At 45.3% G+C, this 23740-nt stretch overlaps 1 protein-coding gene across 2 annotated transcripts in view; it reads right to left on the reverse strand.

Moving 5' to 3' along the window:
- Positions 1-23504, reverse strand: part of MAP3K5 (mitogen-activated protein kinase kinase kinase 5) — a 140510-nt gene extending 117006 nt beyond the window's left edge. For both annotated transcript variants that reach the window (XM_068150195.1, XM_068150186.1), the window contains exon 1: positions 22680-23504. In XM_068150195.1, the coding sequence (XP_068006296.1) occupies positions 22680-23082 (403 nt within the window). In that variant the 5' untranslated portion in view covers positions 23083-23504. The remainder of the gene's footprint in view (positions 1-22679) is intronic.
- Between the last annotated feature and the right edge of the window lie 236 nt (positions 23505-23740).

Raw genomic sequence — 23740 nt, forward strand, 5'->3', positions numbered from 1 at the left:
CTTCATTTCCCACACGTAAGTGTAACTGCAGTAATGCAGAGCAGTTATATTATGCTGAAATTAATCACTGATAAACTTTCTTTTATCAAAACAGGAACTGAGAGGCACTCTCTCAGTCATGCCTTACACTTGTACTGCAAGTCCAAATGCACTACAATTTTTACACAATATTCAGTCATGACTTTTTGCAAGCTTCAAAGGAACTGATGATCCATGCTGGAAAAGATGCACAAACACTGTATTTGCAATCTAGTCCTGTGGGGTGCTGTTGGAAAGATTCCTTTTCAGAAGACAGCTCATATTATCAGATTATTTGCTTGATGACTATTGAGGCCTGAGACTCACAACGGTTGCCCACTGCCTTTTATTCACTTCAAGGGCTCCAAGAAAGTTTGTGAATTTGGAAGCTAATACATCTGCTGGAATTATGCATTCATAGATGCTGTATCTTTAACCCAATTCCTTGAACAGATATGGCATTGCAACTCTGCATCTTCTCAGTTCTCAGTGCAAGCTTCAAATCTCTTCAAAGGACACTTATTACACCTGAACTATGAAACCAGTAAATTGACACTGACTGACTAAACATGCCCTAGATCCCACTTCTGCATGTGGACCAAGTGGCCTGGAATGTCTTACACATCTTAAATTCTCCCAGCCTCAGGTTGAGGCCTCCAGTTTTGCCACAGGGAAGGCTACTGAGATTGTATCAGTTGGTCCCAGGGCAAAAAGCATGTCAGAACTGGTAACAATTTAACAGCACCGGCAGCTGAACTCCAGTATCTATGAATGCTCTTGTTGGCTAGCAGAGAGGCAGTCAAGAGTTTCAGATTCAAGTGGCAGGATCTTTGAACTTTTAGCTGGTGAGATGTCCTGAAGCTTTTGTTCCAAACCAGTGTAAAACTCATGTTCTCAAATGTTCCTGTAAACTGAAGTTTCTGAAAAAATATCAGGCTGAGAGCACAAGCACCTGGCACAGTCAACATGAAACACACTCCTTAGCCACCCTTACCGGAAGAGGAAAGGATATGAGGCAACCCACAGCCAGACAGGATCAAGACTAACATAAAACCACACCTTTAGGCAATCTCAACTCAGGTTGCTGTAGTCCTGTTTTGCCTCTGTTCTTTGGAACATGTGCTCAGCTCAGAGAATTTACTCAACAGGAAGCTAACCAGAAAGAAACAAAGGGGTGAGTTAACAATCAGGTCACCTACAGGACCGACCTCACCATCTAACTCTGAATACTGAAACCAGCACCAGGGAGAAGTGCATGACTCCAGTTTTTCAGCCACTTAACCTGCCATGGGACTGCACCTCAAAGGGATACAATAACTCATCTCTTCCATCAGTACTACCTATGGAGAGCAGAGTGCATACAAAAATTGATTTTGTGATCTTCTTACCCTTCTTAGCCCTGCAACCAGAGAAAGCCAGCAGTATACTCTTAGCAGGAGAATGATTCTCCTTTTGGGATATTAATAGGCATATTTCAGTAACTGTCACCTCACTTGTATTTATCTCTCAGAATTTAAGATTATTTGAAAATATGTCATGTCATCTAGGCCTTTCAGTGTCGAAAGTCTGAGACAGGTCTACTGCAGATGTATGGCTAAGAAATTACTATGGCAGTAGTTTCAAATCAATAGCTTCAATTAATAATAGATAAGGAATAAATCATTTCTTGCAAAGTGAATTAAATCCTGAGGACAGGTACCTGCCAGTCTGCAACCAGCCACAGGATAAACTGAAATCAACTAAGGCATGGAAATCTGTCTACTAGGAAATTTTTCCATTGGATCTACTACTGAAGTAGGTAAACAAATAGAGACAAAATATCAGGTTGTCAACATGGTGATCATTCGGAGCAGAGGCACTTCTGGGACACTGCAGAAACCAGACCGAAATGCAGGCAGTTAAGCAACAAAAGGGACTGGAAGCTTTCCAGTTACACACCCATCTGGCAGGGTTTAATACAGAAGCTCTTGCCTGAGATCAGTCCATTTTCCTAGCATTTTATTGCATCTTGGCCTTTTTGCATCTGCTGGAAAAGGGAGATCATGGGTTCTGGTAAAAGAATTATTGGCAAGAATCCTTATTTTCTTGCTTCTTTTGTGGAAAATCTTTTGGAGTGCCTACTTTTTACACTTTCTCCCTTTTCCTCAAAATTGTGAAATACACCCAAGTGTGTTGAGTGAGGTATTTAAACCAAGTTAAAACCACTTCACACTTAATGACCTCCACAAATTTCTGTTATTAAACCTCAAAGTGCACCTCAGTAAAGCTGCAATACAGATCTTTTCAGTGGCAGCCAAATCCTTGAGGCGCTTGAAAACTCATCTGCAGAATTCTGCCATACATCCTGAGACTGGTCCAGCAAAAAGCTGCGAGCACAGCTGGGCTGGCCTGCATTGTTCAGTCATGACCCTGGAGAGTGCTGCCCTTAGAGGGTCTGGCACAGAAAACAGCTTGTCCCAAACCCTGCATACACCACCCATCCCCAGCTCTAGCTCAGCCCAGAGAGCTTCCTCCCTCATGATGAGAGGCTGCAGAAGTATAGAATAAGAGCAGAGCAGACCAGGTTGGAAGAGACCTTCAAGATCATTGCATCCAACCTATCATCCAACACCACCCAATCAACTAAACCATGCAACCAAGCACCCTATCAAGTCTCCTCCTGAACACCTCCAATGATGGTGACTCCACCACCTCCCCAGGCAGCCCATTCCAATGGGCAATCACTCTCTCTGTGTAGAACTTCTAACCTCCAGCCTAAACCTCCCCTGGCACAGCTTGAGACTGTGTCCCCTTGTTCTGGTGCTGGTTGCCTGGAAGAAGAGACCAACCTCTGCCTGTCTACAACCCCCCTAAAGGTAGTTGTAGAGAGCAGTAAGATCGCCCCTGAGTCTCCTCTTCTCCAGGCTAAGCAACCCCAGCTCCCTCAGCCTCTCCTCATAGGGCTTGTGTTCCAAACCCCTCACCAACTTCGTTGCCCTTCTCTGGACTCGTTACAGCAAGTCAACATTCTTCCTAAACTGAGGGGCCCAGAACTGGACACAGGACTCAAGGTATGGCCTAACCAGCGCAGTGTACAGGGGCAGAATGACCTCCCTGCTCCTGCTGGCCACACTGTTCTTGATGCAGGCCAGGATGCCATTGGCCCTCCTGGCTGCCTGGGCACACTGCAGGCTCATGTTCAGCCTACCATCAACCAGTACCCCCAGGTCCCTCTCTACCTGGCTGCTCTCCAGCCACTCTGACCCCAGCCTGTAGCACTGCATGGGGTTGCTGTGGCCAGTGTGCAGAACCCGGCACTTGGATGTGTTAAATCCCATGCCGTTGGACTCTGCCCATCTGTCCAGCCTGTCAAGGTCTCTCTGCAGAGCCTCTCTACCCTCCAGCAGATCAACTCTTGCCCCCAGCTTGGTGTCATCAGCAAATTTACTGATGATGGACTCAATGCCCTCATCCAGATCATCAATAAAGATGTTAAAGAGCACGGAGCCCAGCACTGATCCTTGGGGCACACCACTGGTGACTGCCTGCCAGCTGGATGTGGCCCCATTCACCACTACTCTCTGGGCTCAGCCCTCCAGCCAGTTCCTAACCCATCACAGTGTGCTCCCATCCAAGCCATGGGCTGACAGCTTGGCCAGGAGTATGCTGTGGGGGACGGTGTCAAAGCCTTGCTGAATAACATACTAATACAGAATGAATTAATCAGGGAAGTTTACCTCTTGAATTAAGTTTCATCATCATAAGCAAATCAAATAGCTTCTGCACAGCAGTTTGTAAGGTGTGCAATGTCACTGAAAGTCCTCATAAAAGACTACATGTTAAAGGACTCCAAGTATCCTAAGAAGTAGATTTGTTGTTGCATGAAGTACCAGTGGAGCTCAGCTCTGCAGAAAACAAAAATTGAAACTAACCTGAAGGAATCTGAACATAAACAAACAGGACTTCAGTTTATTTACACAGGTAACAACCACTTCTTGTCTAGTGAAAGTGATCGGACAGTGTCAAGTGAGCCTTTTGCAACTGCACTTCTCCCAGGAATGGCTATGGTGTTTGGAACTGACCAAATTCCGCTCCCAAGGAGACTTGGAAGCTTTCCCAGTTCTTCACACCAACCACCTGGCAAAAACTTCTTATTTCCAACTGCGATCTGGAAGACAAGGTTATGTTCAGGAGGCAAATAGCGTCTGTCCTTCTCTACAAATGCCATGTCACTTCCACTAATGGCACAAGCTGCAAGGAATAAGTGAGGACAACTAAGAACTTGCCTTTCAGCAGCACATTACATTAGTGCAAGCACATAGAGGCAACACCAGTGGTCAGCACACATGCATTCAGATTAAAGTCAACCCATTTTCATATGAATCACTCAAAAAGTTCCCGGAGGAAGATTGAGAAACCTTATCTTAGATACCATGTTGAACGGCAGTAATAAAGCAATAAAACACAAAGTGATGGCACCTATCTAGCATGTTTCCCCCCAGAGATACTTTTCTAGAGGGGAAAGAAAACAGTACTGTCACACTTTTATAAGCAGGTGTAGCTGTAAAAACATACTGAAGGCAGAACAGTGGAAGTAGTTCTTTATCTTATGGGTGTGCCTCTTCCGTGGAGTTAAATGAAGCACTCTGCTACTATGTCAACATAACTGGATACATTTATCCCAAGCAGGAAGGGCCACACTTCAGAACCATAAATTAATTCCTACAGGTACAAGCACTCCTTTCTGTTTGGTAGGTCACTAAATCTTCCTTACTCACATCCAGGACTTTCTGTGCTGTCAGTGAGATGACTGACTTGGGCACTCTAGCACGCTACAGAGCATGCTTCTGTCAAAGCTTGCAAGTCCACGGGAAGGTACTGGAGGACTTTCAACTCTTGGTAATTTTATAATATGCATCTTCACACTTCACAGACCGCAGGTTTCAGTCTGTAATCCCTAGTAAAGCACAAAGACTGCAGTGAAATCAGCATTATACCTGTCTGTATCAGACACACACCAGAAGGTTGTGCTGCCATTCAGCCAGACTTAGGCTGGAGAGCTGGGCAGGGAGAAATTTAATGAAATTCAACAAAGGCAAGTCTAGAGTCTTGCACCTGGGAAAGAACAACCCCATGGATCATTATAGCTTGGGAACTGACTTTTGGAGAGCAGTGAAGGGAAAAAGGACCTGGGGGTCCTAGTGGATGGAAGGTTGACCACGAGCCAGGATTGTGCTTTTATGGCCAAGAAGGCCAATGCCATTCTGGGGTGTATTAGAAGGGGTGGGGTTAGTAGGTTGAGAGAATTTCTCCTCTCTCTCTAATCTGCCCTAGTGAAGCTGCATCTGGAACACTGTGTCCTGTTCTGAGGCCCTCAGTTCAAGAAGGACAGTGAACTGCTTGGAAGAGTGCAGCACAGAGCCACAAAAATGATAAAGGGAGTGGAACATCTTCCTTATGAGGAGAGACTGAGGGAGCTGGGGCTTTTTAGCTTGCAGGAAAGGAGACTAAGGGGTGACTTCATTAATGTTTATAAAGATGTAAAGGGTAAATGCCAAGAGGATGGAGCCAGGCTCTTCTTGGTGATGCCCAGTGACAGGACAAGGGGCAATGGGTGGAGGTTGAGGCATAGAAAGCTCCATGTAAACACAAGGAAAAAAAAATTTCACTGTGAGGGTGACAGAACAGTGGAACAGGCTGCACAGGGGGGTTGGAGAGTCTCCTTCTCTGGAGATGTTCAAAACCTGTCTGGAGGAGTTGCTGTGTGATCTGGTATAGGTGATCCTGCTGTGGCTGGGGGGTTGGACTAGATGATGTTCCAAGGTCCCTTCCAGTCCCTAACATTCTGTGATTATGTAAAGGGGAAGAGGATGCCATAAAACTCTCAGCCAGAACTATGGATAACTCCTCTGTGAAGACATCACTAAAAATCTATCTTCACTGCCGAAAGCATCAGCTGCTTACTCACCCAGAGTGCACTCTCTGCAAGAGGCATCCACTGATGCCATCAGCAAGCAAGTCCCAGAGCAACTCATTTACTTTATTATAGTAAGGGAGAAACGCAGAGCCATTTTTTTTACAAGGGTATTTAGTTCCTAAATCAAAATTTACATTTCTTGTGGGATTTGAAAGAGTGCCGATTCCCACCGACTTCAAATGAGTCAGGCTGTGGGAAACCTTCAGGATCCGTGCTGCATCTAAGCTCATCCCAAAGGTTACGAATAAAGGCAGACACGATTAAGGAGAGACTTCAGCTCTGGCATGCCATTGTTAGTTGATCAGCAGCTCTTCATAACTGAAAGGAGGATTACGTGTGCTCCAGTCAAGGAATAAATTTGGTCTCAGAGGAAAAAAAGTAATATACACAAAGAAGCAGCAGCCTGTGCTCGCATGTCAGGCTCAGCTTGAGGTTTGTTTTCTCTTGGAATATGAACAATTACAAACTTCTCACAGAAATGTACCCATCAGCGATCACCAGAAAATTCCCCGAGTGTCAAAACAGATTCTGCTGTCATCTGTCACACATTCTGCTGTACAGGAGGATGTCATGACTGCTTTACATGTCTATTTCACAGAATCATAGAATCAAGAAGGTTGGAAGAGACCTCAGAGATCATCAAGTCCAACCTGTCACCCAAGACCTCATGACTGCTAAACCATGGCACCAAGTGCCCCATTCAATCCCCTCTTGAACACCTCCAGCGATGGTGATTCCACCACCTCCCTGGCCAGCCCATTCCAACAGCTAACAGCTCTCTCTGTGAAGAATTTTCTCCTCACCTCCAGCCTAAACTTCCCCTGGCGCAGCTTGAGACTGTGTCCTCTTGTTTTATTCCAACAAACCCTGTACTTCTGAGTGTGTCTCCATCATTGAGTCTAAACCCCCAGAGATGCCATGCAAAATAAGCAGAGGAGACTACTGTGGACAGTGGATGTTTGGGGACAATCTATAGCAGAGAGACTACAATGAAAGATAGGAATCTCAGCAATAAGTTCTATTTATTAACTACAAATGTGCAAAACCTGTTGAGCCATTGAGCTTTTTCAGTTTATTTGGGTATAATTTACAAGCATAGCCTACAAGTTACCTATGTGCTGCATCAGGAGAAGTGCGGCCAGCAGGTCGAGGGAGGTGATTCTCCTCCTCTACTCAGCCCTGGTGAGACCCCACCTGGAGTACTGTGTCCAGTTCTGGAGCCCCTATTACAAGAGGCATGTGGAGGTGCTGGAAGGTGTCCAGAGAAGGGCCACAAGGATGATCAGAGGGCTGGAGCACCTCTCCTATGAGGACAGACTGAAGGAGTTGGGGCTGTTCAGTCTGCAGAAGAGAAGGCTCCGAGGTGACCTAATTGTGGTCTTCCAGTATCTGAAGGGGGCCTACAGGAAGGCTGGGGAAGGACTTCTCAGGATCTCAGGGAGTGATAGGACTAGGGGGAATGGAATGAAGCCGGAGGTTGGGAGATTCAGGCTGGATGTGAGGAGGAAGTTCTTCACCACGAGAGTGGTGAAACCCTGGAATGGGTTGTCCAGGGAGGTGGTCGAGGCCCCGTCCCTGGAGGTGTTTAAGACCAGGCTGGATGAGGCTCTGGCCAGCCTGATCTAGTGTGGGGTGTCCCTGCCCATGGCAGTGGGGTTGGAACTAGATGATCCTTGTGGTCCCTTCCAACCCTGAATGATACTATGATACTATGTGTGTAAACACAGCAGTTCTAAACAGCAACTCCTCCCAAGGGCAGGGGGTGGGTGGAAGGGTAAGGCCGAGAAGCCTCCTCCCTTCCCCCTTGTAAAGTAAAAGGGAAAAAAAAAATTGAAGGGAAAGGAAAAAAAACTCGCAAGCTGAATTAGCAAAGCAGTGGAGCTATATTTACAAAGCGATGTAGGGTTTGCAGGGGATTATTTACAAATTTACAATATCTACAATATATACAAAGATATACAACAGAGTAACACAGAAATGAGAGTAATCCCTCTCGGCAGAGAGGGGTCCCCCACCTCCGCTCTCCCCTCTCTCCCCCCCTTTCCCCAGAATGGGATAGAAAGAGAAAGAGAGGGAAAAAAAAAAAGTTAGAAGCAGTTTGTGTTAATTGGAAGGGAGTTAGTATACAGGCCTGTTATCTGGTTTTCAAGGCCGAGGCCTTGGCAGAAAGCCCAGGACAGAAAGCTGTTGCCTGAAGAAGAGGCGGAAGCAAGACTGACTGAGAAGTGCTGGAAATGTCCAGTTCACTCCCAGTTCCGAAAAGTGCTTCCTCCCACTCGTCCAATGAAATTAGTTTAGACTATTCCTTCCGTTTACCAACTTCCGTCCACCATGTTCCCTTTCTTAAGGGGGCAACGTCAACCGGCCACAGTCCACCCCTTCTAAACAATTTCATTGGCTGTTCATACTGTCCATCTAATCCAAAACGATATTTACAGTTCGTGAGTAAAGTTCATAGTCCATTTCAGCTATGCTCAGATGTAGATGATTCAAAAGTCCAAGAAAATCAGAAAATGAGAAAAATGGAAAACAGTTCATTTCTTCGCCGACGAAGCGAAGAAAAGGGAAACAGGGATTCTCAGGGTCTCTTAGTTGACTCAGGGCTCTCAGGGATCTCAGGGTTCGTGCACCGTAGATTCCTCGTTGATTCTTCCTTTGGACGCGATGTAGCTGTACAACAGTTTGAAATTAACCTCTTTCAGCTAAAGTTAAATTTCTTTGTGGAACACACTGAATTTCACCATTCTCTTGCATTACCCAATAAGTGTGACCCGGACCTTCAGCTGAAACCACCCCTCGGACAGGTTTAGCCTCTCCTGAGGGTGAAAATACCCAAACAGTTTTACCTAACAGATTCCTTTCTCTAACAACAGGAACTCTATCACCTTCTACTTTCCGTAGCAAATCTGAATGTGCAGGTCCAGCTCGGTTCACTGAACCTCTACTATTTACCAGCCAGGTTGCTTGTGCTAAGTGTTTTTCCCAGTTTTTCAAAGATCCACCTCCCATGGCTTTGAGAGTGGTCTTCAACAAACCGTTGTAGCGCTCAATCTTCCCTGAAGCTGGTGCATAGTAGGGAATGTGGAATATCCACTCAATACCGTGCTCTTTTGCCCAGTTCTTTACAAGGTTGTTCTTGAAATGAGTTCCGTTGTCTGACTCGATCCTCTCTGGAGTTCCGTGTCTCCACAGGATCTGTCTCTCCAGACCGAGAATGGTGTTGCGTGCAGTTGCATGTGGAACTGGATAAGTTTCCAACCATCCGGTGTTTGCCTCTACCATAGTAAGCACGTACTGCTTACCAGAACGAGAACGTGGTAGAGTGATGTAGTCAATCTGCCAAGCTTCACCATACTTGTACTTGGACCATCTGTCACCATACCACAAGGGCTTAAGTCGTTTTGCCTGCTTAATAGCAGCACAAATGTCACAGTCATGGATGACTTGTGTGATAGCATCCATGGAAATGTCTATGGATCTGTCACGAGCCCATTGGTATGTTGCATCTCTGCCTTGATGTCCTGACGAATCGTGAGCCCACCGAGCTAAGAATATCTCACCCCGGTGTTTCCAGTCGAGATCAAGATTAGAGTCCATGTCTACTTGAGAAACTCTTGCAGCTAGATCTGCCTGATGGTTGTGTTGCTGTTCCTCAGTAGCTTTGCTCTTAGGAATGTGAGCATCGATGTGTCTCACTTTCACTGGAATTCTCTCGATTCGATCAGCAATGTCCTGCCACAGGTTGGCTGCCCAAATGGGTTTTCCTTTTCTCTGCCAACCACTCTTTTTCCAGTTCTTTAGCCAACCCCATAGAGCATTGGCTACCATCCATGAGTCGGTGTAGAGATAAAGCTTTGGCCATCTCTCACGTTCAGCTACGTCGAGAGCTAGCTGGACAGCTTTTACCTCTGCGAACTGACTGGATTCTCCTTCTCCATCTTTCGCCTCTGCAACTCGGTGTGTTGGACTCCACACTGCAGACTTCCACCTTCGCTTGTTCCCAACAAGACGACAGGAACCGTCTGTGAACAGAGCATATTTCTTTTCATCATCACAAAGGTCATTGTAAGGAGGAGCTTCCTCAGCACGAGTCACTTTCTCCTCTGGAGGTTTAGCACAGTTGATACCTTCAGGCCAACTTGAGATCACCTCCACTAGACCAGGTCTTTCAAGATTTCCCATTCGAGCTCTCTGTGTTATCAGAGCCATCCACTTAGACCAGGTTGAGTCTGTGGCATGATGTGGTGTGGATCCTTTGCCTTTGAACATCCAATTCAAAACTGGTAATCTGGGAGCTAGAAGAAGTTGTGATTCAGTTCCAATCACTTCAGAAGATGCTTTCACTCCTTCATAGGCAGCTAAGATTTCTTTCTCTGTTGGAGTATAGTTAGCCTCTGAACCTCTGTAACCTCGACTCCAGAAACCAAGAGGTCGTCCACGTGTCTCACCTGGAGCTTTTTGCCACAAGCACCAGGTTGGACCATTGTCACTTGCAGCCGTGTACAAAATGTTCTTAATGTCTGGACCATCTCGGACAGGTCCCAGACCCATTGCTTGAATTACCTCTTGCTTTATCTGGTCAAAGGCTGCTTGTTGTTCAGGTCCCCAGTGGAAATGGTTTCTCTTCCGAGTCACATCATACAGAGGTTTCACAATCTGACTGTATCCAGGAATGTGCAGTCTCCAAAATCCCACTATCCCCAAGAAACGTAGGGTCTCTTGCTTGTTTGTGGGACTTGCCATGGTGGAGACTCTATTTACCACATCCACTGGAATGTGTCGACGTCCATCCTGCCACTTCACTCCCAGAAACTGAATTTCTGTGGTAGGTCCTTTCACCTTGTCTCGCTTGATGGCAAAACCTGCATTCAGAAGAATGTCAATGATTTTGTTACCTTTCTCGAAGACTTCCTCAGCAGTTTTACCCCAGACGATGATATCATCGATGAACTGGATGTGTTCTGGAGCACTGCCTTTCTCCAGAGCATCATGGATCACTGCATGACAGATGCTTGAGCTGTGGATCCAGCCCATTGGCAATCTGTTGAAAGTGTACTGGATTCCTCTCCAGGTGAAAGCAAACTGAGGCCTGCATTCCTCTGCTATGGGAATAGAGAAAAATGCATTAGCAATGTCTATGGTAGCATACCATTTGGCCTCTTTGGATTCCAGCTCATACTGTAGCTCCATCATGTCTGGTACTGCTGCACTCATAGGTGGTGTCACTTCATTTAGGGCTCGGTAGTCTACCGTCAGACGCCAGTCTCCATTCTGCTTCCGCACAGGCCACACTGGACTGTTGAAAGGTGAATGAGTTTTGCTGACGACTTTCTGACTTTCCAACTGACGAATCAGATTCTGAATGGGCAACAAAGAGTCACGGTTGGTTCTGTATTGTCTGTGATGCACAGTCTGAGAAGCAACCGGCAATTTAATGTCCTGTATCTTATGTTGTCCCACAACTGCAGATTCATCAGAAAGTTCAGGTCTGGCAGACAGCTTCAATTTTTGTCCATCAATTTCTATAGAAGCTACTCCAAAAGCCCATTTGTAACCTCTAGGGTCTTTGAAACGCCCTTCTCTCAGAAAATCAATTCCCAAAATACAAGGTGCGTCAGGTCCGGTCACAACTGTATGCTTCCTCCATTGTTTACCAGTTAAACTTATATTAACCTCTACCTTACTTAACTCTTGAGATCCACCAGTGACTCCCAGAATAGTTATAGACTCTGATCCCTGATAATTTGATGGTATTATGGTGCACTGAGCTCCTGTGTCAACCAAGGCCCTGTACTTCCGAAATTGTGAAGTGCCAGGCCACTGGATGTACACATCCCAATAGATTCTATTATCTCTGTTATCCCTCTCCTCCCCCTGGCGGGAGGCAGGGCACCCCTAGTTATGGGGAACATGCGCACATGTGCATTGCACATATTGTGCAGGGTTATAACTTTGCATGTTATAACTGGAGCCACTGTTGGAGCCATAAGAGTTGTTCTGGGGAACTGTGGAAGTAACAGCTACCCTTCTGGTATTGCTACCTTGGGTTCTGCCACTTTGCAATTCCCTCAGTCTCCTGAAAAGATTAGAAGTTGGTTGGCCATCCCAGCGGTTCATGTTCTCACCAAACTGATCACGCAGAGTTATCCAAATAGTTCTACGTGATTGCCTTGGTGGTCTGTTTTGGAATGACCTGTTTTGGAATGTCCTGTTTTGGAATGACCTCCTTGGAGGACGTGTATTCCTCACAGATGAAACTTGTACCCACCTGGAGGAAGAATTGAAATTATCCTTCTGTGCCAATTGGTATATGGAATCTTTTAACTCTCTTATGCAATTCTGAATATCACCAGACATAGTTTTAATGGCCGAAACCAAAGAACCACGTGTCATGCTATCCTCCAATTGTCTCATTTGATCACTGAATTGGCCAACCGTAGGAGAAGCTCCACCATAACTTCTTGACACAATTCTGCTTGCCAGAATGTTTGCATAATTAGAAGGAGCAAGTTTGATGATCTTTTTAGCAAGACCGATACCCACAGGAACGTCATCAGGATTCAGAGTTTCATGTTCACCATAGAGTAGCTCTCTAACAGCAAATTCTCTCAAGCGCTTAATTCCCTCATCTATGGTAGTCCAGGGTTTAGGATTCCAGGGAAGATCATCTCGGGAAGGGTATCTCAGGGCAACCGCTATTAAAAGGCGTATCCACAGATTAACCTTACCGAGAGCTTCACCTAGATGTCTATCTATTCCATTGTCCCTTGAGAGAGTTCCTAACTGAGCTGCTGACTTGTCTCCAACTGTTAGAGCTGAAGCACCTGTATCATAACACCTACTAAGCCAAGCTAGAACTGGCTCCTTATCTGCCCTGGTGAAATCTTTACGGACATTTCTCAATTCCTCCCGTGGTGACGAACAGTCTGTAATGTCATCTTCATCTTCATCTCCCTGAATTCTTTGCCCGTAAAATCCTGCTGTCATTCTCCTAAGGATCTCTTTAAGCTGAGAACCACCTTTGCCAGCTGCTTTCCTAGCTTCATCTCTATCCTGCTTTGATCTCACTAGGTTAGCTAGATCTTTAAAACAAACCTTCTCTTCCTCCTGAGCAGGATCTTTTAGAGTAGAGGGCCCCTCACCAGGATCAGTCTCCACCTCTTCTTCTCCCTCTTGGGCCTTTCCACTTCTAGTCTTTAAAGGAGCCATCTTGACTGGAGCTGTGTTTGCATTTACAGCCACCTTAATGGAAGCTGACAGGTCCTGAGATAAATCAGCTGCTGGGGCAGTGACTTCCGGTCCCACTGAGGGAGTGGGTGGAAGTGACGTTGCTCCATTACTGGCCGACGGAGAAGAAGAAGAAGGAGAAGGAGTAGGCGCCATGTTGATACCAGCCGATGCCCTTGGCTGCTTGCTAGAATCAGCAAAGTCATTTAGAGCTGCCTTACCAATTAACTTTTTAGCCTTCTTTTTAACTGACACGGGTTCTCCACAGTCCTCGTCACTAGATGACTCTGGGACTGATCGAGAGCCACGGCGTTTTCTTTTTGATCTAGTTTTAATAACAAAACAAGCTCTGGACACCTTTCTCTCTCGCCGTAAAGAAATCAGGAGATACACGTTAATTATCACTGAGAGCAGGATTATACACATGAAATAAATCACCTTTGGATCCCAGGCATCACCTAAAGTTACTGTCTCCTCAGGCGGAATCTTAAAACTCTTTATCTCAATTGGGAGAGTGGTGGAGGTAACATTCCTGTATCTCACTGGCCATAGGAAATTAATACATTTTCCATACCATAATTTAACTTTATACATAACCCACATATAAATTGTCCGCACCAAATATTTGCCCAGGTAATCCAAAATCAAACCCAAACAATATCTGTAAACCAGAGCCCCAAAAATTGAAAAGAACAATCGCTCCACAAACCACAATACCTTCATGTTTGCTAATTCAGCTGAAAAACACTAAATCAATCAAATAATAAATTGAACTAATTATCTGCCCCACGTTGGGCGCCAATAAAAAAAATGTGGTGGGTGGAAGGGTAAGGCCGAGAAGCCTCCTCCCTTCCCCCTTGTAAAGTAAAAGGGAAAAAAAAAATTGAAGGGAAAGGAAAAAAAACTCGCAAGCTGAATTAGCAAAGCAGTGGAGCTATATTTACAAAGCGATGTAGGGTTTGCAGGGGATTATTTACAAATTTACAATATCTACAATATATACAAAGATATACAACAGAGTAACACAGAAATGAGAGTAATCCCTCTCGGCAGAGAGGGGTCCCCCACCTCCGCTCTCCCCTCTCTCCCCCCCTTTCCCCAGAATGGGATAGAAAGAGAAAGAGAGGGAAAAAAAAAAAGTTAGAAGCAGTTTGTGTTAATTGGAAGGGAGTTAGTATACAGGCCTGTTATCTGGTTTTCAAGGCCGAGGCCTTGGCAGAAAGCCCAGGACAGAAAGCTGTTGCCTGAAGAAGAGGCGGAAGCAAGACTGACTGAGAAGTGCTGGAAATGTCCAGTTCACTCCCAGTTCCGAAAAGTGCTTCCTCCCACTCGTCCAATGAAATTAGTTTAGACTATTCCTTCCGTTTACCAACTTCCGTCCACCATGTTCCCTTTCTTAAGGGGGCAACGTCAACCGGCCACATAGGACTAGGGGGAATGGAATGAAGCCGGAGGTTGGGAGATTCAGGCTGGATGTGAGGAGGAAGTTCTTCACCACGAGAGTGGTGAAACCCTGGAATGGGTTGTCCAGGGAGGTGGTCGAGGCCCCGTCCCTGGAGGTGTTTAAGACCAGGCTGGATGAGGCTCTGGCCAGCCTGATCTAGTGTGGGGTGTCCCTGCCCATGGCAGTGGGGTTGGAACTAGATGATCCTTGTGGTCCCTTCCAACCCTGAATGATACTATGATACTATGTGTGTAAACACAGCAGTTCTAAACAGCAACTCCTCCCAAGGGCAGGGGGGGAAATGAACAAGTTTTAAATCACCAGGACTACAGAATGTTTTAAATTCAGCTTTTCTCTATCAAGAGACAAAAATGAACTGCCAATGAACTGAAACTTTCACTCCCTTCATTTTATTTAAGGCCACAAACTGGAAAACTTACTGGGGAAAAAGATGCTAGATGATACCTTAAGGTCTTATTCTACTTTCCACTTGATCCTTAAGGCTTTAACCCAATTTGGTTTGCTCTATTTGCAGCTTTTTGTCTTTTGTTTCTTTAGAAAGTGTAAAATGAGAAGGCAAATACCCATGATAACATGGGTGCGCTAACTTCAGGAGTCATTTTCGTATGGCACATCCTGTTCAGAGCTACAGAAATGCAGACTGAAGGAAAAAAGATTTAGTCACAGGCTTTCTTCTGCATTACTCTCAAAGAGCATTTATGTAGCTCCATTCAGCCTTTTCTCCACTGGGGAACAGACTTTCATGATGCCTCCTCAGAGGGATGTTTTACATCATTACTGTATTTTAAGAGACTAATAATTTCATAACATGCATTTCTGCCACCATTTCAAATACTGTGCAATGCACAGAATTGAAAAACTAGCTCAAACACCCTGATGCACTTAATAAAGATGCACTTTAGAGAAGACTGATCTTTGGACTTGATCTTTGAGGTTTCTTCCAACCTCATTGATTCTATGACTCTAAGTCAAAAGCCTATAACTTCTAGTGAGCCAACAAAAGCCTGGATGTGGAATATCTATTCAGGTGTCTTGCTGATATTATTGGGAGACCCCATGACTAGACCATGGCACCAAGTGCCACATCCAATCCCCTCTTGAACACCTCCAGGGACGGTGACTCCACCACCTCCCTGGGCAGCCCATTCCAATGATGAACGACTCGCTTGGTGAAGAACTTCCTCCTCACCTGGAGTCTAAACCTCCCCTGGCGCAGCTTGAGACTATGATAGATGCCATACAAGCCTCTCAGCTGGGAGAAGAAACCCAAGGAAGCTCTTGCAGCACATCAGACCTACTAACTCCTGTGGCAGGCCAGTGACTTAAGTTTGAAAGAGAACCCAGGTCTCACAGTCCACATCCATCAATCCCATACAGCCCTCTATGCATCTGCTGTCCTCCTCCTACTTCATACAGAAACTGATGGGATTGTGAGCTTCCAGTCACCTTCTGAGAATAGAATAGAATAGACCAGACCAGGTTGGAAGAGACCTTCAAGATCATCATGTCCAACCTATCAACCAATCCAACCCACCTAAACAACTAAACCATGGCACCAAGCACCCCATCAAGTCTCCTCCTGAACACCTCCAATAACGGTGACTCCACCACCTCCCCGGGCAGCCCATTCCAATGGGCAATCACTCTCTCTGTGTAGAACTTCTTCCTAACCTCCAGCCTAAACCTCCCCTGGCTCAGCCTGAGACTGTGTCCTCTTGTTCTGGTACTGGCTGCCTGGGAGAAGAGACCAACCTCCTCCTGTCTACAACCTCCCTTCAGGTAGCTGTAGAGATCAATAAGGTCACCACTGAGTCTCCTCCTCTCCAGGCTAAGCAAGTAGAAGTAGCCTAATGGAAGTTATGCATACAGTACCAACACTGCAATCTAGTTATAACATTTACAACTGGTCCAGCAATGGAAGCATTTGCGACTGTGTTGCTGCAAATCCCATAATTTCTTCCAAATTCTGAAGTTCTCGACTAGCGCTAACAACGAACACACTGAAGAAACTTTGTATCGGGATTTGTAGATCATATTCAAGTGCTTCAGAATGAAATATTGGTTTATGCTGCAAATGCACCATGCATTTGGTTTAGGCAATAGAGTCCAGAATCAATATCCAGAGTCAAAAGGAGCTTTATAACCCACTCCAGTTAAATGTTACAACATAAACTATGCATTAGACACAAATATCCTGTACTCATACTGCCTCACACCCCTGACGTGTTTATCCTGAGAGTCAGGCTATAATCATCAACTCTATTCTGCACATCATCTGCATTATTACTTGCATTTCTTGCTGCAATTCATCATTTGCAACATACTGCTGCTCACAGTGGGACTAAACATCTTTTTTTAGTGGTTTGCCTTGACTCTGAAATTGGACAAGAACAATGCATCAGGATTATTTCCACTGCTACGTTAATTAGAACTATCATTTGGAACAGAGATTATCCAGTCATGATGCTATAGAAACAGTAGTGGTGATTCAGCAGCACCTGGAGGAATTAGGAGGGGGGTGTCAAAAAAAGTAGTATGATGGATGTGAGTGTTGCAAAACCACAGAAAGCATGTGCAGTATTTCAAGTGTCTGAAAAACTGCCAGTATTTCCTTTTTTAGTATATTTTTCCCCTCTCCATTTCACTGCGTAAAAGTTGGTGGAAAAACATCTAGTCATTCCCACATACAACTTGTAGATAAAAGCTTGCAGTTACTGTCTCAGGCAGACTGTTTGGGTTTTTTTGGTGGGTGAGGTTTTCACTGTTTGTTTGGGTTTTGGTTCCTACAAACAGCTAATATGGTAGCAAGCACTCTGCTTTTTACCATGGAAAACGTTTACATTAACTGCCAGAAAAAACAACGTGTTTTGAAGAGCACATCACCTCTTTCAGGTCAGGAGGAGAGGCTGCATTAGTGTATCACAATCACAGAACACTCAGGAAACTTACATAAAAGCATAAATCACATTAAAAAAAAAGTAATTTAACAACATAGAATTTAACCTATTTAGAGAAAAATAGGAATGAACTGAGAGTGTAGTTGCACGCTGGTACTGCATTTCTGTGTGCCTGGGAATGTTTATAAATGCACAGTCCACAAATGTTCTGTGAAGTCTGCAGAAGCAATTTAGGTGTAGAACATCTTCCAAGCAAAGTTCACTTTCACACAAGTTCCTGCAATGCCTCTCTGAAGATTTTAGTTGTGTACGCCAAGACTCTCCCCAAGCACATTGCACAACGTTTCTAAGCCCAGTAAGCTGACACTGATGATTTCTAGCCCAAGCCTGCATGAACTCTAAAAGCAACAATACTGAATTCCAGAAACAAGAGGAGAATAAACCTATTCTATCTTTTATCCAGCAACATCCTTTTTACTTAATCACTGCTGTTCTGAGAAATTCTCTCAGCCTCACCCCATAGTGTTAGTACCAAATATTACCATAAAAGCCATTGATTCATCAAACTCGAGTGTAAGAAGTTGAAGAAAATTGCCTAATATAAGACAACATTCAGGTTACAAGGAGAGATTTGTATGACAAGCACATCAGTCAAGCTGATTAGCCTGAGAATTAGTCTAAAATAAGTGACTACACAGATTAGAAAATCCAGACCCTCCTCAGTCACTGACTCTGTCGCCCTTGTCTTCCACGGGTCCTTCAGATACTGAACACAGAGGTCAGAATGCCTGATGCTGTGCTTCTGAGAAATTGTCAGCCTTCAAAAAAGTTATTTTTACATCTTCACAAAGTGAAGATGTTCTGTAGGTTAACTTTGCAAGGCAGAAGAGGAGGAAGAACACACGACTGAAAAAACTAGACAAAGAAGCCCTCCATCTATGCACTGTAAGTCAACATGTTTCTCCAAAAGAGGGGGGAAAAGGTACTTCTGCAGTAAGACAATCTTTCAGTATGGTTTCTCCCTAACTCTTTACGATATGTCTCGCTCAAAACATGAGAGCACTAAATTCTTCAAGAATAAAGAGCACAGCTTTCACCTTTACAGTACTCTACAGGTCATTCCCACCTGTCAGTTAGCAACCTCTGTTAGTTATCCTGGTCTTGAAACTTGTATACTACTTGTCTCACTGGTCAACTGAACACTCACTCCTAACACACCCTGCCTTTTAAAAAATCAATACAATTCTAAAAGAAATTCCAGGTGTCTCATTTGACTTATAATCAACAAAAACCTCTCTAATCTTAAAAGCCTGTGTGAAGAAATTACCTTGCCTTAGAGCATCTCCCTCTTATGAAGGGCTGATCAAGATTACTGATCAATGTTATCTTTTTTCCCTCCTTTTATTTCCCCCCTCCCTTTTTCTAACACCCTCTGTTCCATAAATGCATTTGTGCAATACAAAATGACTGCCTGAAGGTCTGCACAGAAAACAAACCATCCTAATTTAAATTGCCTAAAAAAAAGGATAAAGTCAAAAATACTTATCAAGCAATAAATAAGCTACATTCACTTATGGCTCAGTTTTCAAAAGGAACTAAACAATTTAAATATATATATATATATAAATATATATAAAGAAACAAAACAACAACAGGGTATGCAGTTCTGGTCATTATAATGTAGAGAAAATACCCTTCAATTACAAATACCAATGGTTATAGTGATTTCTAAAACACCATGACTATGTACTGCACTGTAGAGAGGTCTCCCTGCTACATTTTGGCATGTTTCAAACTGCCTGCCTCTTTAAGCATTTCTGAACTGTTTAGAAATTAAGCTGACTTTAAAAGAGACCTGCAGTTCACCTGCAGCTTAAAAAAGTAAAAATCAAACTAACAAAAGCAACACAATAAAGAAACCTTAAGCCCTTAAGACTGCTGATAAAACCCAGCTATACAGAATTTTGCAACACATTGGACCAGATTTTCCTCCCCCCACCTTACTATCTCTTTAAGTGGAAGAAAAAAAGTGATAAATTTAAAACCCTCTATTTCTGTCAGACACTTTTCCAACAGTTTAAGGCAAATCTGACGCTTACTTCTCAAGAGGCAATTTTGGTTTTCTTCTGAAATCAGGCCAAATTTAAACCACGCCAGTAGAAATGCTAGAATAGGCTCGTTCTTAGTATTTGGTGTTTGAATGGTTCAATTATACATAGCTGAGACCTACTCACTAATCATATGCACTGCTAATTATGTCTCAGCGTTTAAGGACATTCTGCTGACTGAAGAAGATTATTGGTAGGCTAATCTACATTTAGAACAGATTATGGAGTATTTACATCCTAGATTAGATTTTATTTAATACTCCTTGAAGTTCTTCTTGAAGCAGAGAGAGGCATGAAGTGAACCTACATCAGAGAGCAACCTGAGTTCAGACCGTTACACAAAAAAAAGCAACGATACCAAAAAGGGAAGGCTCAATGATGGACAAATATGTTGTACTGTAGCTCTTCCCTCTCCCCCAGAATCACAGTTGGGTTATATGCATTACAAGATTTGAGAGGTTGTGTGATTTCATTCAAACAGTTACAAGCTTAATTTTCTAAACCCTTGTGAAATCACACCATTCCTTACTCTTGTAACTTCATTGGCCTTTAGGAATCCAGCAATGCTCGATACTTTGATCAGGACCAATTAACCATTAATTAATCTGAAAATGCTTTTACTGCTCAATTTTCATCTGACATTCAGTCATGTTGTATTTTCATACACTATCATTTTTTAATAATGTAGTGTGCAGATACTCTTTTTTAATATCACTGATAGCACCTTTGATCACTGAAAGCATGTAAGGAAATAGGGAAGGAGTTTAGTTCACGTGCAAATGCTCTGCTCCACCACTCTGTTAAAGCAGTTAGAAAAATAATGTACCTTCCACGATCACTCTTGTTCCACATTTGCATTCTTCATCTTATACAGCTTCTACCTGTAATGTTTTGTTCTTGAAATACTTTTTTTTTGGTAGCTTAGAATTCTGAAGTTCTTAAAAGCATATATGGCATGTATAAAATGCAACACGAGTAAAGAATCAAGTATGAAATCTCACTTTACACCTAAGTTCAGCCTTAGAGTCAGCAGCACAACAGTTTTGGGATTGCAGCTGGTTTATGACTCGTCAGCTCAGACAGTACAAGTATTTATGGAGCAGACGCAAACTCCTACATCCTGCTCTCTTCAGTCCAGGAGCTAGATGCGATGAACCCTCCTACTTCTTCACATGGTTACAGGCTTTGCTACTAAAGCAGAACAGCAAAGTATTTTTCCTGTTTTGCAATACTTTGATTAAATTCCCATAGCCAACAGTACTGAAATAAAAAGTAATGCTTTCACATTTGCACAGTTGCTCAAAAGCCATAGAAATAACCAATTATATTACATAAGTGTGCAGTTATGCCAAATGCCTACTGCCAGAATCAAAAGGGGCCCACTTCAAGTCAAGTCTCCCATTACAAGAAAAACCTCTGTGAACAACTGAGACCCCACCTACTGCAAAGATTGGTCTAAAAATTAACCAGCATAAGAGGGACAAAACCATCCAGGATAATTCAACTCCATGAATTTCACTAAGTGATAGCTTCTACAACAGAACCAAACGAGAGTCTCAGGTTTCACCTGCCGGGGAAGAGTAGAGATGTCAGGTTGCTTGAGAATTTAAGTCTCTCTTCTGTGTGGAGGGTACAGGACCTATAACAAAGCTCTATGGCCTTCCCATTTCCACCTGCGAGGACAGCTCCTCTCACTTCTGCGAGTGTTACCTCTCACAACACAGCTCTGCAAATAGCACTGGGAATGAGCTGGCACAGCACACTTCAGAACTGCCCACCTCATTGAGCTGAAAGCAGCAGTCTGGGAGGTAAAGCTCACAGACTTTCAAGACGATTACATGCATAAGCACGTCCATGATGAAAAGTCTTTTATGCAAACTGGCTACAATATCACCAGGGTGGGGTTTTGTTTGGCTTTTTAGGGGATTTTTTGTTGTTACTGGTTTGTTGGGTTTTTCTCTTCTCTCATCCCACAGAAAGGAGGAAACTACTATAGCAGCCAAAACTTTCTAGATGTTTATTTTCTGCATGTCTTTCACATACTGAAAAAAAAACATGCCACACAATAAGCTTAAAACTCTAAATCAGGTCAGTTTTCTGTCTCTAGTATTTTAAGGCAAAAAGACATTAATTCAGTATTATGAATGTTTTAGTTGTATGAGGTCTTTATAAATCTAGTACTCAGGCTTCTGTACCCTACATTCACACCATATATCTAACAACAAAATAATGACTGAGGGAAGCGTTTTGGGGGTTTTGGGGGGTTTTGTTGCTGGTGGGTTTTTTTTAATGAGGACAAGTAAATCATAGCATACAATCCTGGGTCACCACAAGTGAAGGCGTCACAATTTTATCACTGGGAGAAGGAGCAAAGAGGTGTAAGAGGATGCAGCACTAGGTATTCTTGCCAAGCAACCCGACCGGTGCGTGTAGCATTTTTGTTCAAGCCCATCCATCATAAATGTTTTATGCAACCAGTATCAGAAGCACAAACTTCCAAGCACAAGGACACGAAGCGCCCCTGATCCTGTGTCAGCAGAAAGAAACTGTGGAGCTACACGGCGGGTGCCAAAATCTGCTTTTCAAAGGTCCCGGGGCCTCGCAGTTCCTGCCTGTTCCAGCCAGAGCTCGAAGCGCTAGCGAGAACTTGCACCCCTGTGCTCTTATTAGGAGACGGGGAGCATACGGTCAGGTTTATTTCACCCAGAGGGAAAAATCCCAAGTGCTGATTCACAGTACGCTTGCTGACAGAGAACTTACTCTCCAAAACACGTTATTGCGGCCGTCAAGAACAGGCTCTGACGCCCTTTTGCCTCTCCACGTAAACCATCGTGGCCACCCGAAGGGTGTCACTGAAACCCGGTAGCAGCGAGGGTGCCCCGGGGCTCAGCCCCCGAAAGGGTCTGCAGGCGGAGCTGGCCCCGCAGCGGGGGAGGGCGCCGCCTGCTCCCGCTGCCCCGCCATGACCCCAGGGCTGTGACGGCAAGCGACGGGCAGGTTGTTCTCACCTGCGTTGTAGAAGCGGTCCAGCACCGCTGTCTCGCCGAAGTCCAGCTTGCCGAAGTGCAGCGTCTCCAGCGTGGCCCCCACCACCTCGCACGCCTCCCGCAGGCTCTGCAGGGCGCCGCTCTCCGCCGCCAGCAGCGGCCCCTGACTGGCCTCGTTGATCACGTAGGTGACGGCGGTCCGCCTGCCGCCACCCTTGGCCCGCGCTACGCTGCCCGGACTGGTGGCGGCCCCGTCCTCAGCCCAGAGGGTGCCGGGCGGCGGCGCGGCCAAGTCGGGCAGAAGGCTGCGGGCGCCAGCGTCTGCCCCCTGCGCTCGCCTGCCCAGCACCTCCTCGCAGGGGGGGCCGCCGCCGGGAGGGCTGGGCACCGGCAAGCTGATGATCCCCTCGCCGCTGTCACTCATTCTGGCTGAGAAGCGGACGCCGCCGCCGCGGCGGGTCCCGGACTCTGCTGCGCTCGCCACTGTTAGGCTAATGCCATGCTGCGCCGCCCGCCCCGGAACGATCCTGCCGAGCTGCTGGAGGGGAGAAGGCGGCTGGGCTGAAGCAGAGGACTCCCCTTCGGGCCCTAGCGAAGGCTGCCGGAGGCAGAGAGACGAGCACAGCCTCCTTCGTTGTCTGCCGCCGGCACCATGACGCGCCTTCCCTTCTCCCCCGCACCGCTGAGGAGTACCCGGCAAGCCGACCTCCGCCAACCCGACCTCCTTCTCCTGCCGCCCCGGGGACCTCGCGCTTCCTCCGGCCGAGCGAAATTACTCGGCCGCAGGGAGGAACCACTTGTGGGATCGCTCTTCGGCGCCCCCGCTTCAGCCGAGCGACAGCTGCCACTGGAAGCGCGGGCTGAGGCGGCCCCAATGCCCGGCACCTCCCTCCAGCCCCGCCTCCGAGCAGAAGTACACACACCACCGCCCCCTTATCTTTGGGTGCATGTTTCTGTGTTTAGAGCAGTTTCTTTTTCTTGTCTTCTACTATTATTCCTACCTCAACGTCCCTCTCTGTGTTCCCATATGGTTCACTGAAGGCTTTATGTATGCTTTCAGCCTCATTGTTTTCAAGAGCTAT

This window comes from Melanerpes formicivorus, unplaced genomic scaffold (genome assembly GCF_026170545.1).
Source record: "Melanerpes formicivorus ecotype bairdi unplaced genomic scaffold, bMelFor1.0.p_v2 SCAF_2, whole genome shotgun sequence".
Classification (NCBI taxonomy): Eukaryota; Metazoa; Chordata; class Aves; order Piciformes; family Picidae; genus Melanerpes; species Melanerpes formicivorus.